This window comes from Alosa pseudoharengus, unplaced genomic scaffold, assembly GCF_046254945.1.
Source record: "Alosa pseudoharengus isolate Yale_2024_CS ecotype anadromous, Long Island Sound unplaced genomic scaffold, YU_APseudo_1.1 YU_APseudo_1.1_scf_17, whole genome shotgun sequence".
Lineage (NCBI taxonomy): Eukaryota > Metazoa > Chordata > Actinopteri > Clupeiformes > Clupeidae > Alosa > Alosa pseudoharengus.
This window is the reverse complement of record NW_027468640.1, coordinates 24,809,008-24,825,944: the sequence shown is the minus strand read 5'-3', so window position 1 is coordinate 24,825,944 and position 16,937 is coordinate 24,809,008. Positions and strand designations below refer to the sequence as shown.

At 47.8% G+C, this 16,937-nt stretch overlaps 1 protein-coding gene across 1 annotated transcript in view; it reads right to left on the bottom strand.

Moving 5' to 3' along the window:
- Nucleotides 1-328: 328 nt before the first annotated feature.
- The window catches only part of arb2a (ARB2 cotranscriptional regulator A), a gene marked incomplete in the record, with an annotated part of 67,392 nt that continues 50,783 nt past the window's right edge, over nucleotides 329-16,937 (bottom strand). The window contains 1 exon segment of the mRNA XM_076289054.1: nucleotides 329-2,434. Within this exon segment, the coding sequence (XP_076145169.1) occupies nucleotides 2,280-2,434 (155 nt within the window).

Sequence of the window (16,937 nt, the reverse complement as noted above, 5' to 3'; positions counted from 1 at the left end):
AGGGAAATCTTGTACTAGTCTGCGGTCAGTTGTCTGAAGCATAGCCTATCACCTTTCGCTATTGGTGTCTGCAGGTGTGACACGAGCGGACACAATTGATTGTTCTTACCGAGTCAACTTTGTAAGAATCCATAGACAGGAGTTTCCTGAACACGTCGTTGCTCCCCATTGAAGAACATTCCACAAACTAGACAGCATAACTTTGAAAGATTAAAAAAAATAATACCTCTTTTGTCTTTGTCAAATAGTAAAAGTTGAAACTTGTAAGTGGAGTAAATTGCATCTAACAGCGGTGCTAGGCTGCATATCACAACATAAATCCAACACATTCACATTAAAAATATTTTATTAATACTAATTACAATGGATGTATACTGAAAACACATTTAGAAATATACATGTAGGATGATCACATAAGACGAATTAAAATGAAAAATAAAGGACAAAATGTGTGTATTCTTAATATGTAAAATCTTAGCGTGAAGTTTGTCAACATACCTAAAAAGGACACCGGCAATTTAACATCAAAGATATTACAATTGGACACCCAGAAGGATGTTGGCTTCCTAATTGTAAATTAGAGTAAATGCTTCAATAAAAAGTACATACAATTTGATTAAAAATATTTGAAAGAGAAAATGTTAAAATTAGTTGTAATTTACATATCAAATGAGCTTTTGATTTGCTTTAAGGCTGCCTCCACAAGGCCTGAAGGATATGCGGGCGTATGGCTTGTTAGACTATAGCCTTTCCTCACAACGCTTATGAACTTGATGTGTCTTGTTTATTCCTAAGGCAACATACTGAAATAATAAATGGGCTACCCTTTATTTCACACTGAAATAGGCCTACAACGAAACCTACCAATAACTAGCATTAAATGGAATGCATATTTCAAATGGCTGCATTAAAAATACACAAACTCACAATATTGGAGCCCAATATGTGCATCTGATTAAGAAAATACCCATAATTTTTTGATTGCATGTAGATAAAAAGTGTTTACTGATGCGATTTATTGTTTAGACGATCAGACATGCTAATATAGCAGCATTATTCACTGATTGGAACATTAACGTTGTGAAAGCGGTATTATATTTACCCTCGTTGAATATAAAGCTAAAAGGCCAGAAAAATAGAGGCGGTTGATTTCTAAAAGAGAAGATCATGGGAGACTCACATAACTTCTAAATCTGAGTGATGGGAGGACAGATCGGACAGGCATGCCTTCGAGCTCTGGAGAGATGACATTGTCCCAGAAACAATGCGTCTCGTTTGCGTCAAAAAAAAGGGACATTTTGTGAGTTTGAGCGAGATACGCACAGGACTGTCAGAGTCCTATCTGAATGTGAGGACGAACAGCGGGAGCTCTCGAGATCGGAAAGTACAATGTGCAAACATCTTAAGACACCTCATTTATACTTAAGATAATATTATTAGAACTGTTCTTGTCCTGACGCATGGCGGGGATCTGCGGAAATCGCTTGACTGTTGAATGGACTGTTACTATCTCTCAAAACTCAACATTCCTTCATTGCACCCTGACAGCTGGCTTAAGTGATTTAAAACTAGACAGGATTTACTGAAGTGGGAAGGTCCATGTCTGTCTTACTCTCCTCAACTGTCATTTTCTTCCGAGCATTCTTTACAAAATCGCGAAAAACAACATCTAACCCCAATAAAGCAGCAGTTCGACAAATACTATCCCTTCATCATACAGTGAGCAAGCGTTCTTCCCCACCAAAGAGGTCTGGACAGAGAAAGAATCGGGGGAAAGTCTAGCGGGATTTAAAAGGCTTGCATTAGGACCTGGGGGAGATGAGCATCCCCAGCATTAGCTCAGTTCAGGCCCATGTCAGGACAATTAGAGGTGCACCGCGAGGCACCGCGCGGAGCGCCTGTCATGCTTAATCTCGGCAGCGATAGCCGCCACCACATCCCGACTAGAGCCCACGGGAGGCGCGCGCACTGAAGCCATATTGCTTTGACAGTTGCACTCATCTAGAAGTAATACAAAACATTAGTTTGATGTATACACCCTGGATTCAACAATCTGATACTATGTTTTGAAGCCTGAAGGAGAGGATCGTTTTCACTGTAAAAAGTGACTAATGCTCACACCCACAGCCACCCTGCATACAGTAAGAAAGGGAAATAGAGAGAGAGAGAGAGAGAGAGAGAGATGGGGGGGGGTAGAGTGAGGGTTGACACAGCGGGGGCATAGGATAGACATTTCTCTGGCTGTAGCTAGAACTCTTGAGGCTTTGGCATTGTGTGTGTTAAATCTCGTCGTGTTTGATTCTGTTGGCACTGCGTGTGGTCACTGTAGTGGACGGCTGCAGGTCCGAGCTCTCCTGGGCCTCCAGCGCATCCGCAAAGAACTTGAAGATGGAGTGGAAACTTCTCCAGGACGTCAGCTCATGCCGCTCTGTGCCTGAAACACATGAATAAGCAGAACAAAATGAAATCTTATAGTCTGACAATCAAAATACACCAAAACAATCAGAAGTTGCTCATCAAAGATACGCACGTTTGTTACTGGGTTTTTTTCCCCAAATCCAATTATTAAGGCTGGTGTTTTTTGACAAATCCTAGCATGGTGTGTGTTAACTCCGTAGTGTCACAGTCTACTGGTCTAAACTGTTTTTGGCACGGAAGTCCACAGATAAACTAACTCAGTGTGAAGCTGCCCCAGTGGCCTTCAACCTGGACGTTACAATAGACACCAAATCCGATGAATAAGGCCGCTCCTCACTTCCTGCCTGTTTAGACATGTGATATCTACGCCAGCTCAATGATACCAAACTCTGCCACCTTTTTTTTTTTGTTCCACGGAACAGGTCCGGGGTGGAAAATACAGTTCTGGGCCTTATAACTCAAAACGGGTCACGCACAATGGAGGCACTGAACTGGACCATAGAGAGATTATGGGCTCTCCCAGGTGACTCGGCCCTCCGGATCAGGTGAGGCGGGGGGGGGGGGGGGGGGGGGTAGTTCAGGTTCCTCGCCCTCCCCCTCTGCACCACTCCTCCGGTTAGATAGTTCCCATGCACAGGTCGCCAAGGGCCTGAGATCTGCCACGTCAGCCTCTGCAAAGTTCACCACAGAGCGTCTTATCACTCTGGCGTGGCGAGAGCTCGGCACCGGCGGGCAGCAGCGCTTACAGAGACTGCAGAGGGGGGGGGGGGGGGGGGGGGGGGGGTTGCAGGGTCCCCACCCCTTCAGGTGCTTTCTGAGGGGTTTCCCTGGTATGTTCTTGCAGATTGAAGCGTGGTGATCAAAGGTAGTCTGATTCTACTGTGTTTCTATTGTTTTCTCACTTCCCTCTCTCTCTCTCTCTCTGTTCCTTTCTCCCTCGCTCTGCACGGAGACAGGTAGGTGTGCATTAGCCCGGAGGGCTACAATTAAAACCAACACTTCTGAAGTCCACTCCAAAACCCGGTGCTAGTGATAACCGCGTTATTGACCCCATGATTATTAGATTGACCTCCGAGTGGCCCGTATTGATGAAGACAGCCGAGGTGGGGTTGGGGGAGCGGAGCGGGGGGCAGTCGCCCGCGCTGGCCGGGGTTGGTCAAGCTGCTGATGGTCTCCATGGTTGGGTGGGTGATCAACGCCTGGGGTCAAGTTTACCAAGCTGGCAATCACGGGAGTCAATAACTCTCGCCCCAGCAATCTTCGTACCTGTGTAGGTCTTGGGACAACACACTCCTCCAGAACGGGAGGGAGAAGGAGAAAGAGAAGAGAGATGGAGCCTTCACAGAGCTTATTTATAATTTAGAACCAATTTGAAGCAGGCAGGGGTTTTCAGGGATGGTCTGGTCTGGGGTCTCCCTTTCTGTTTCTTAGTTCTTCTCTTGTGTCTTTTCTCTTTCTCTCTCTCAGTGATTTTTTTTTATTTTGGTCTGTTTTTCTTCTCTTTCTGCAGAAGTGAGAGATCAATGGAGGAGCCTGCCTGCTTGGGTTTAGAGGAGGAGCTGGAGGAGGCCCGTCAGAGATCGCGTCCCTCAACCCCCCCCCCCCGATCTCTCCCGTCTCTGTGGTGACCCCTGGTAGAACCCCATCCACCCGTCCTGGTCCAATCCCGACCATAAGTGCTCTCCGCCACCCCACAAACAGCCACTGACCACCTCTTCCCACTGGCCAAAGCAGCTTCCAGAGGCCAATCAATACTTCCTGAACAGTCACGACCGCGGGGATGATGTTAGCCGCCCGTCCCAGACTGGACCGATGACGGCGGAGGAGGAGGAGGAGGAGGAAGGACAGTAGCAGCTCTCAGTCGTGCCACACATAAAATTAATATCCTTAAAAGAGGCCGCCATCGATTAAGTGTCATCTTTCAATGGCGCTAGTGATTTGCACCTCGCAATGCGCTAGGCAGAGAGCGCTTGTAAAAATTCCTCCACATTGGAGAGTTTGTCAGCATCTGACAGATGCACTTTATCAACCCTGTTTTCATCTCCCCAGCAGCAGAAGGGGCTGCTGGGATTTATTTTTGTACAATTTGAGATTAGAATAAAAGTCACAAGTGGTGGACAATGGCATTCTGATTCTGGCTGTATTCTGTTACACTGTGCAATACATGTTCAAAATGAAAAATAAAATATTTCTGTGTCTATTTCTCTGGTGGGGAACTGTATCATACGTTAATTGTATCTTTCGAAAGTCAAAAAAAGTCTTTAAAAAAACAAAACATTTAACTGAAATACAAAACAACGTTTAGAGTGTACTCTCAGGTAGAAGTGCTTACACTGAACCCTTGATCATCTGCATATAAAACATAATGAGCTCATTCTCCAGTGGACAAATGAGTGGAATTTGCTAGGCATATATTTCACACAATGGGAGAAAGTACAGCAGCCAGAGGAAAAAATCTCCAGAAGTGAAAAAACAAAACAAAATAAAAAAAGCGCACTGGTTTAAAGAATGAAAGATATTCACTAGACTGCTGTTCAAAATAAACTATTATAATGACCAATTATTTGGACCATTTAGCCACCTCTCACAACCCAAGACGCTGTGGTTTTAGTTTCTTTGCAAATACATAATTCACATAACAAAGTTCACACTGCAAAACACATATTTCCACAGTAAATCTCAAAAGTGGAGATTATAAATGTGGTTTTATGTGGAATAATAAACATTTGTTGGTTTCGAGTAACCATCTCAGCGATCCGCGCTCCCCGGCCAGCTCGCCAAGTCGAAAAAGGGGAACAAAACAAGCTCAGCGTAAAAACAAAGAGCAGCGGGCAGCGGGCTAGTGGTCAGGGTTTCCTGGGGAAAGCCTCACCGACGGCCCTGAGGCCTCTCTGTGCCCTTGTCCGGTCCACACCGGTCCTGCTGGCTTCAGCGTGACCCTGCCTGAAGCGGAGCTGTGCGGACAGAAAGGGCAGCGTTGCAGGGACCCCTTCACTTCCCGAGGCTTCCAGCGCTGGCTGGCCTCTGAGTGGACCCTGGGGGGCTGTGTGTGCGGGGTTGTGTGAACTCAGGGGCCCTGGCTGTAAGTATTTAATTCCATCAGCATGTACAGTATACACATACACACACAATTTCACACTCGCATACAAAGCATATGAGAAGATCAATGCAAAAACACACCACACACACACACACACACACACACACACACGCGCACAGACATGCACGTCTGTCAACACTGCAGCCTGATCATGTGTGGAGGATTTCAGTATTTAGCTATGGGCCATGTTTCTCCTCCTCACCAAAGGCAGGCTGGCATTACACACGGTAATACGCTGTAATGGCAACATATTCCGAATCAAACGGCGCTGTAGGTGAATAAAAAGGCAGAATGATGCCTGAAGTAAAACTCTGGGGAAAATGTATATCAAAGCATGCGGTCTGTAATTAGTTTTCCATCTGCGGTACCTTATTGCAAAACCTGCTTCTAAATGGACTGTGTCCAAACAGCATATTCCACATGAATCAGGGAGTTATGTTTATTTGAATTTCATTCGGTATGTATTTTACCTATATTAAAATTGCGTTAGTCTGCTTCTTAACTAAACAAGCACAATGTTGTAATACTGTATGTGTACATAATTTGGTTTAAACAGACGACAATTCTTTAGTTGATTATGATGAAATTTCCTTGTATTGAAAAAGCAATCTACAAAACAAAAACTTTATTTCAGTGTGTTGAAACTTATTTCAGTGCTATTTTACGCATTAAAGCTAATTGAAATCATTCTCATTTTAACTGTGCAGAATCTCAGTATTAATCTAAAGGCTTGTGTGTGAAGTATGCTGCATTGAACATGAGCAGTGTTTACATGTCATTCAACTGATTTAATTGACAGTGCACTTTGGCATTGGTAAGGCTAACCTCACCTGCTTTGCTGGGCAGCAAGGCCATCAGTAACCTAAGCGCTAGCCAAACTATCCATTCCATGGGTCTGCAGCGGCCACCCAGCTCTATCAGTGTCTCGGTGGGTAAGGGGATCAATTTACCCCGTTGAACCAATCGCTCATATGCGTTTTTACGTGGAACGAGGTGGTGGGTTCGGGTATCGATGTGTGTGTGTGTGTGTGTGTGTGTGTGTGTGTTTTTTCCTTCTTTTTTTTTCCTTCTTTCTTTCTTTCTTTCTTTCTTTCTTTTCACGCGCAGCGTGCCGGGCCAGCCGGTAGGTCGGTCGGTCGGTGGGAAAGCTGATCCGAGCGTGACGGCGACAGGTGTCCATGGCTCTGCCAGCGCGGTGGAAGTGCCTCACCGTAACCGAGAATGTAAAGCTGTCTGCAGTAAGGGGGTACGGGGTGGGGAGCTGATCAAATCTAAATGTACACTCTTGTCTTACCCCCCCCCCCCTCCCCTACTGTTGAGCAGGATGTGCAGCTTCCTATTACTCACTAGGGGAATCCAGAATTTTCTTTTTTGTTGGGCTGTTCAAGAGATCTGACAACAACTAGCTAAGTATTGGCATAATTAGATTAAAGTGATTTATTAAAAGCTGTACATTTGCAAATGGGAAAACAAGAATAAAGTACAAGCAAACACAGTCAAACAAACACAGGAAAGTACACAGACACACTCTGAAACACACACACACACACACACACACGCACACCACAGAAGGTTTTTTTTATCAGAAAAAGATGGTACGTCAGTGATGTAATTCCCTCTCAGCACTTGCCAGTAAGTGGAACTTGTCTGTCTTCTGTCTTCTGAGTCTGTTTTTAATTTCTACCCCAACAACCCCCCCCCCCCGACACACACACACTCCCTCTCTCTCTCGCTTTTAATTACTTTACTTATTATTGTTGTTGTTGTGAGCGAGAAGCAGAACTCATTACACATCCATAAATGAGAAACTGAACAACTAGCTCTAGGGCCTGCTGAGAGGGGTCTGTATTTACTTTAAAATGGAGAGAGAGGAGAGAGAGAGAGAGAGAGAGCGAGAGCGAGAGAGAGAAAGAGAGGGAGGGAGGCAGGCAGGCAGGGAGAGGGAAGGGGGTGGGGAAACAGAATCTGTCAGTTTAAAATCATTATTCGTTTCGATTAAATGCAAATATAAATAAAAAGACAAATAAACCAAATAAACAAAAGAAGCAGCAAAGCAGTGCGGCTACATTAATGCAGAAAATGTATAGACATAAGCTTTGGGATGCCCCCTACGAACACCCACAACAGCCAGACAACGCGCACCCCACTCCCCTCCTCCAACTCATTCAACTCAGCCTGGGCTGTCTTGCCTGGCAACCGGTGGACTTTTTGATTTCAAAAGCAGAGGCCTGAGTTGACCTGCAATAAAAAGAGCTGGGTTTTATAGAGCAGCTATGGACTCTTTATGAGACAACCTGAGAGTGGATGGGGGTGGGAGGCGGGGGGTGGTGGCTTGGGCTATCTGATACTGCTGTCTGACTCCTCACAACAACAGAAGCTCACGGCAGCCAACATACCACCCAACGCCCTAAAGTTCCAAATGCCACACACATACACACAGACACACACACACAGACACACACACACAAGCACGCAAACAAACACAATATGTATGGGTGTGTGTTTCAGTATATTTGTGTGTGTGTATATTTATATACATAGGATATAGGCTCTCATGATCCTATTACAAATAAAGCCAGTATGTATGGATTAATAGCTATATAAGCACGTTCATAAAATTCTACGTTCCTCGAGGGCGAATACAAACTGAAAAATGATGACAAGTAATGTTTCATGACAAGTCAACCAAGCCAACAAATGAGAGACCAAACTATAACCGTCGCCCATACGAAACATAAACTGACCAATAACAGCTCTGCTCACATCTTGACGTCTAAGTTGGGCCCTGTGATTTGATAGCACTGAAAGAGGACCTCGACCTAAAACCTTAAACCTGTCAGTGCACCGATGAGTACGTCCAAGGCGAGGCTCCCGAGACATAGTGACCCTACCACCTGACACCACTCGTGAGTCGTCCGGCTCCCACCAAAAGTGTCCGTCTGACGGGCATCAGAGCTAACAAGGAGCGGTCTACTGACATAATCCCTCATCAGACACTCAATCATTAGCATAGCAGCCGCCGCCGCGAGCGCGCTAAACACCCCGTGCCCGCCTTTGCTACCACCGCAGCTGTCGCCATGGGAACACTGCCGAGGGCCTCCTCCCCCTAGGAGTGCTGACAAGTGCCCCTCAACGTCCGACTGTGAGGTCTGCAGGTAGACTATATATGTATTCCTCCTCCTTCATCCAATGACCCGTCTCAACTTGGCAAGCCAGAGAGGCTGTGAGAGGCTGGGGCTGAGGGGGGAGTAGGTGGTGGGAAGGGGTGGTCATCGGATGGATGGATGAGTGGGGAGGGGGGTGGCAATTGCAAGTCCTCAGTGTGTGTGTGTGTGTGGGGGGGGGTGGGGTGGGGGGGGGGGGGTGCAGTACAGTTCTTGGCCTGTGTTAGCATCTAATGTATGTGTGTGCCTGTGTGTGTGCGTGTGTAGGGGGGGGGGGTGCAGTACAGTTCTGGCCAGTGTGGAGGGTGAGCTGACCTTGCGAGGCTGGCGCTCCTGTGGTTATCAGAGAGGGTGGTGGGTTAGAGTGGGGGGGGGTCGCTGTGGGGGGTGGACGCTGAGATAGGGAGCAGAGCAAGGCGTCGGGGCGGGGCAGGGCAGAAATAGATCACTTAGGGGAACAAAGTGTAATTAATGGCTAGGGAGAGATAAGAGCCGGCCACGGCCCCTATCTGGGAATGTTCTAATGGGGTGTGTGAACACACACACACACACACACACACACTCGCTGCCAGTGGGGGATGACCCCACTGTCTTTCTGTGTGTGTGAGTGTGCATTTCAGAGACACTCCCCAGCTGTAAGTGCATGGGAGAGAAAATAAGATGACCCGGCCTCCGTGTGTGTGTGTGTGTGCAGGGGCTAAGTGTGTGTGTGTGTGTGTGCAGGTGCTAAGTGTGTGTGTGTGTGTGTGCAGGGGCTAAGTGTGACAAATACTTTCCCTGCCCAGGCCATAATGTGTGTGCGTGTCCATGGGTAATGAAAAGGGAGAGCCCAGAGTGAGCTTATAAATGGCTAAGAGGCTGACTGCACATATGTTAAATAATAGATCTGCAAATGACTTCCTTAAGGAGCTGTGTGTGTGTGTGTATCAGGGCACATTAACACCTGTGCGTCAGTGTGTGTGTGTGTGTGTGTGTGTGTGTGTGTGTGTGTGTGTGTGTGTGTGTGTGTGTGTGCGTGTGTGCACATGAGCCTGTCCGGTAAGGGCATACAGTAAGTGGAGTCAAAAACAGGACTAGGTTAAGAGGCTCCCAGATGCTTAAAAATAATAATTTACACACTATCTTTGAGTGTGTAGAGAGGGTCTCAGCGTGTGTGTGTGTGTGTGTGTGTGTGTGTGTCTGTGCACGTGTGTGTTTATGACTCTCTGCCAGTGCCTCACAGGACGGGATAACCCACCCTGGCCCTCGGAGAAGAAAAGACAAATCAAATCCACGAGCTGCCACGGCCTCTTCCTTGACGAAGATTTGCAGACTCAATGATGAAAGGAAACGAGCATGGAAAGGCCCCCATTATATCTTAACACACACACACACACACACACACACACACACAGAGCGGCCGTGAGTGATGTTATTACGCAGGCAGATGAAGGGATGTGAGTGTTTAGAGTGAGGAGGAGGAACGCCGGACGGTCAGGCGGGGGTCAGAGCGAGCGAGCGAGTGAGTGAGCAGGAGGAGGAGGAGAGGAGGACGAGACCAGGAGAGAAGAGGAGAGACTGATTCAAGAGACGAGATGAGAGGAGGGGCGAGGAGCGAGGAGCGAGGAGGAGGGGAGGAGAGGAGAGGAGGGGAGGAGAGGGGAGAGGAGAATGCTAACTGACAGGAACTTCCTGAACAACCTCCTGTCTGCACGTCTGCGAGTGCGTCAGGGGCCCGCCAGGAGCCAAGGGGGATGGGGGGGGGTCTGCCAGCAGGATGCCACCGCACACACACAGAGAGAGGGAGACGGAGGGGGAGAGGGAGAGAGAGGGAGAGAGGGGGAGGAAGGGGGGATCAGAGGAGAGAGCTGTGTGTAAGGGGAGGATGTTTCAAGATGAATTTGTCCCCGTCGGTCTAAGAAGAATCAGCGTGAGGTGTCTGCCATCAGGGAGTTTCCCCTTGGGGTCAATGAATGGCTTGTGGTCACTTGTGCCAGTGTGTGTGTGTCTGTGTGTGTGTGTGTGTGTGTGTGTGTGTGTGTGTGTGTGTGTGTGTGTGTGTGTGTGTGTGTGTGTGTGTCTGTGTGTATATGTGTGTGTATGTGTGTGTGTGTGTCTATTTGTTTGCATGCATATGGCCATGAGAGGTTCTGCTTGCAAGCTCCGTAACAAAAACCGGATATCTCTTGCCCAACACGGGAGCCTCGACAACTCGTAATTGCGGGCCACCATCTGAAAGAAGCAGGTTGAGGGATGGCCGCGTTTGACCCCGGAACGCTGTGCCTGGGCTGTAGATCAGTTCGCTTAGTAGATCACTCGTGCTGCTGCGTTAGCCCAAACAAGATCAGCGCACACCTGGCTTTCACAGGCACAAGGGACCCCGGCGGAGGATCCACGCTAAGCTTCCCAAACACAAACCCGCTGCCACTTTGCGGGGTTAGCACCTGGGGGAGGCCCCGCCGCTAATGCGGTCTCGCCCCGTGAAATATGATCGTTCCTGGGATCAAGGTAGTGTAGTGCGGGCGACCGCGCCCCGAAGGGACTTCCATAAACACCTGCATCAAACTGCCTATATATGGCGAAAACAGCAAGACAACGCGGCGGAATCCGTCAATGTCTTCCGACAGATAGCTCCGCCGCGGCAAGTGCTTAGCATGATGGATGCGCGTCTTACACTATACAGTGTAGACTAGAAAGTCCATAATCTGGATAAAGGAGGTTATGCTGTAAGTGGTTTGGCAAGTAAACTTTTCATTTATCACCCTGTGATGATATGGACGCTGTGTGTAGGGGTATGTGTGTGTATGTGTGTGTGTGAGTGTGTGTGCGTGTGTGTGAGTGTGTGTGTGAATGGCCTGACTCTGACCTTTACGATCTGGCTCCAGCTGTGTGATGAGAGAGTCTGAAGGGCCAAAGAGGAGTGAGCTGTGATTCGTCATGAGCACAGAGAAAACGAGAGAGAGACAGAGACAGAGAGAGAGAGAGAGAGAGAGAGAGAGAGAGAGGGAGAGACAGAGAGGGAGGGAAGGAAAGAGCAAGGGAGAGGGAGGGATGGAGAGCACATCTTCAAAGCAGGAGCGGGAGCTTGTGAAAAAAAAAACAACAAAAAAAAACCTTGTCTGCCCTGAGAGGATCTCTACTCTGCTTTGGCCTTGGCCTGTCTAGCAGCAAGGATGATGAGAGGGGGAGAGAAAGAGAGAGAGAGAAAGATAGAAGGAGAGACAGTGAAAGAGGCGCCTACAAATGACATCTAGAGATAACTTTCTCCTCGACGGCTCTTGCTATCACTTTTCCTGGCAGTGTAAGACACGATTTGTCAAGTGAAGGTGTGAGTGTGTGTGTATTAGTGTGTGTGTGTGTGTGAGAGAGAGGGAGACAGAGAGTTACAGAGAGAGAGAGGTAGAAAGGAAAGACAAAGACAAGATTAAATTGACAGTAAATTAATATTTTTTCCCTAAGGATATGCTGTACATTATCGACAGGAAAAAATACATTAATGAAAATCAGACACCGACATAACAGTCAGAGGTTGACTGCTGCTACTTTCGGCAGCCGAAGTCTGGATCATCATCCAGGTAGGCCGTGAATAAACACATTATTAGTGAGGAGATGATTGAGACCATAAAAAAGCCCTTGTTGACACTGATTAGAAAAACACCGAATGTGTCAGAAAATCTCTTCTCAGAGGGCCTGCTAACAGCTGGTAATTTTCACCAGCAAACTTTGGAGTGAAACAGACTCCACATCAGGGAGCACGAGGTCAGCGCAAACAGAGCACTCGTCGGGAGCTGCATCCGAGTAAACAAGCAAGCAAGCAAACAAACAAACAACAAACAGGCGGCTTTATCCTGCCATCCGCCCCACGTGGGAGGGGTGCACTTCTGATTGGGCGGCCCTCAGCCTCTCCTGCATTATGCATGTTTGGAGATGAAACGGCCAAAGGATAGGATAGGTAGTCAACGCACTTATTCTGCAGTGTTACTTTGAGAGAACTGATGGGCCGACAGACAGACAGACAGACAGACAGAGACAGACAGACAGACAGACAGAGAGACAGACAGACAGACAGACAGAGAGACAGACAGAGAGACAGACAGACACAGCAGTGTTTGTTTGCCCTGTCTGCCTCTGAGTTTCTCCACTAATAGCTTCAAATGAGGAGGCACTACCAAATGATTGGAGAGTAACCAAGGGAGACAGAGGGAGAGAGACAGAGACCTGGAGGGAGAGATAGAGAGATGGAGAGATATAGAGAATAACAGGACATCTTCTTACATATGGGCTAATCTACTTGCTGACCAATCATATTTAGCAGTTGATGGCCATGGCCACCTCTGTGCCTACCTACTCTCTCACTCTCTCACACACACACACACACACACACACACACACACAGACACACCTTGTATATGTGATAGTTTCCTATGATTCAGAGAGGTTTCCGCACACAAACCTGCTCAAGCACACTCACACAGAAAACTGTGAGTGTAGGTGCATTTCACAGCACTGTCTGTGTGGACATATATGATGTCTGTGTTTATCTGGGAGCATCTGTGTGAGTGAGTGTGAGCATCGTGTGTGTGTGTGTGTGTGTGTGTGTGTGTGTGTGTGTGTGAGAGAGAGAGAGTGCAGTTTTGGGTCAGAGGACATTCTCACACTCTCTGCTCCCCGCTCTATCGACTGCGGAGGTGGGGGGGGGGGGGGCGCTCGGGCAAACGGGCAAATGGAATCAAATGATCGATCTGTTCTCACTCATCAGGAGCACAGGGAGAGAGAGAGATAGAGATAGAGAAAGAGAGAGGCTGGGAGGGAGGGAGAGATAGAGAGAGAGAGAGGCAGGGAGGGACAGAGAGATATAGAGAGAGAGAGAGGGAGAAAGAGGGAAAGAGGGAGAGAGAGAGAGAGAGAGAGAGAGAAATAGAGAAAGCCCTCACCCCTGCAGCAGATAAACATTGATCAGGTGATGCAAACCTGCTCGACAAGCCCCACTGCCCCTCACTCTCACTGTTTCTCTTTCTCCCACTCTGACACATATAGAATGCCGGCACTAGATAACACTTGCAGGAGACTGCCAGTCTCTCCAAGTGTGTGTTCTTCTGTGTGTGTGTGTGTGTGTGTGTGTTTGTATGTGTGTGTGTGTGGAGGATAAGAGGAGACAAAGGCTAGAGGGAAAGAGAAAGAAAGAGAGGACAATAAAGAGTGTGAAAGGAGTGCATAACACACACCTAACCCAAATTAGTTTGAGGTGTGCTTGTGTGTGTGTGTGTGTGTGTGTGTGTGTGTGTGTGTGTGTGTGTGTCTGTCTGTCCTGTGGGTGAAACTCAGAGCAGCATCTGTGTGTTTTAGTGCAATGTCAAGTATGATGAATAAAATATAACAGATGGGCTTTAAAAGTATAATCAAGGAGTATAACAAAATATTAGGAGTGAGACAGAGAGAGACAGAGAGAGAGAGGGAGAGAGAGAGATGGAAAGAGAGAGTAGGGGAAAGAGGCAGAAAGAGAGGGAGAAAGGCAACAGTGATGTAGGAGGAAAAAAATAGCACTTCTCATAACTTCATGGGGCTGCTCTCTCTCTCTCCCTTTCTCCCCATTCTCTCTCTCTCTCCCTCCCTCTCTCGTTGGTGATCTATAATTGATGTGTGTGAGTTCACGGTGGGGCTTTTGCACTCTCAGCTGCTGACTGATATCATTGCCCGTTTTATTTTATCACACACACACACACACACACAGACACACACACACCAATGGGCTGAGTCCCCACTCACACACCCTCTACAGATTGTGCTTCACACACTAACGATTAACCAGCCCCAATTCCCTGTCTCCACCCACAACTCTCCAACAGCGCACTCCATTAGCTCAATCCACCACACACACACACACACACACACACACACACACACACACACACACACGCACACACGCACACACACACACACACACACACTTCAGCCACCAAGTTCGGTCAGAGTTTTTGCACAGCATGGAAGCCTCTATATTTAAGTGCTACCATGTGAGGCCTGGTGGTGAGCCTGGCAAGTGGCAATGCCAGTGCCCGCACGCCTGCTTCAAGTCTGCGCCCATGCTAATGAGCGGTGCCCACCAGCACGCCTGGAGCCCAGGCTGCCCGCTGATGCCCCTGCCCACTGCGGTCGACGGTGGACGACAGAAAGGTTTCAAACGCCACTTGCAAAAAAATCCAAATGTCACTCACGAGGAAACCACAAAACGCTGGGCACAAAGAATATGGCTGTCTCGGTGTGGTTAACTGTGGGCGGGCGGGCCACACACACACACACACACACACAAACACTTACTCAGACGTGCACTGCGACATATGCCCACACATGCTGGGTTTTCGACGGCAAACCCCTAGCGGCCACAGGGCCCTGTTTTGTGGCTGACCACCACAGAGGGCTGGCTCTGGGCGAGGCGGACAGGCCTGCTTCCTCTCTGCCAGCGACTGGGCAGACACAACACGCAGAGGTGGGGGGAAAAACATCTAGCTCTGCAATTCATCCACATCCATCAAATGATATGACTTTTCCAAAAAGGCTTTTATTTGGAGAGGGAACAATTCACTTCACAGGAGACCCTAAGAAGTTCCTGCTTATTCACAGCAAAGTTATTTTTATTATTAGTTGGTGTTTGCTACCTATAACTAGAAGCTATTAAGCTAATCAAGCAGTTCACGTGAGCCGACCCATTTTATTATTAGTTGGTGTTTGCTACCTATAACTAGAAGCTATTAAGCTAACCAAGTAGTTCAAGTGAGCTGACCCATACTACCCAGCCTTATGGACAGAATAAAGTAAAGAGATATACATACTTTAGGGAGGAACTTTTGGCCAACTCACAGAAACAAATGGCAGAGAGACAGACAGGCAGACAGACAGACAGACAGACATACATACATACATATAGATAGATAGACAGACAGATAGATAGATAGACAGATAGATAGACATAAATAAACAGAAAGATAGACAGACATATATTTTATTAATCCTGACAGAAATGTTGGGAGTGAAATGATGGAGTGAATACTAAAACTCAACTCTGGGGAAAAACTCCCATCGGTCTTGAGCTGCAGCTTCAACAGGAAGAGCTGGGAGGCAGAGAGTCTTGTGCGCGCCTGTATCTGACTCCAGAGTGAGTCAGGCTACAAGCCCAGGTTAGGTCAGGCTACAAGCCCAGGTTAGGTCAGGCTACAAGCCCAGGTTAGATCAGGCTACAAGCCCAGGTTAGGTCCAAGCCCAGGTTAGGCTACAAGTTTATTCTACTTTTAACAGAGTATATATCTAGCTAGCCTATGTTTTGAATTTCAAGCGAATGTCTTAGACTAACTTTACCGGAGTTACGTGCGAAAACGGGAGAGAGTGGGAGAAGCCTTTTGGACGGACGCACACACACACGCACATATGGAGCTCTTAATAGCCCACGTTAAATGTGGGGTTAGGTGACTGCGGGATAGTATCTTTAGCTGTTAAATGTGACCAATCAGGGAAAAATGTAATCGCACGTGGGTTTGTTTGTAGACCAACGTTTAATCTCATGCGGGTTTGTTATATAATTTGTTTTCCGATATAAATGCTGCCATGTGAACACAAACAAACCCAGGGGACAATGGAGAAAAATTTTATCGATTCAGCCCGTGATTCGGAAACAAAATAGGTATGAAAGCGCCCCGAGTCTGGTCCAAGCACAGGGTGGCGTCTGACTCCAGTGTGAGTCTGGTCCAAGCACAGGGTGGCGTCTGACTCCAGTGTGAGTCTGGTCCAAGCACAGGGTGGCGTCTGACTCCAGTGTGAGTCTGGTCCAAGCCCACGGTTGCTCTCTCTCTTCTTGGCTCTCCTCTTGCTCTCTCTCTCTCTCTCCTCTTGCTCTCTCTCTCTCTCTCTCTCTCTCTCCTCTTGCTCTCTCTCTCTCCCACACGCTGCTCAGCTCCTCCGCTGCTCACCCTACACGCTGTGTGTGCTCTCCACAGGTTGGGCCCAGGGGAGCCCACGTGGACTTCTTCTTCCAGTCGGATCGCTTGTGTGTGTGTGTGTGTGTGTGTGTGCATGCGGGAGAGTTTTTCCCCAATTATTTCCAGACACTCCCCCCCCCCCCTCTCACATGCACACACATGTGTGTACACAACACACACACACACACACACACACACACTGAACATCAATGTTGCTTTTTTCCGTTCCCATCCTCCATCATGCCTCTCTCCGCTCCATCATCTCTCTGCAGAGGCCCAATCAGATAAAGAGCTCACCATGAGCCT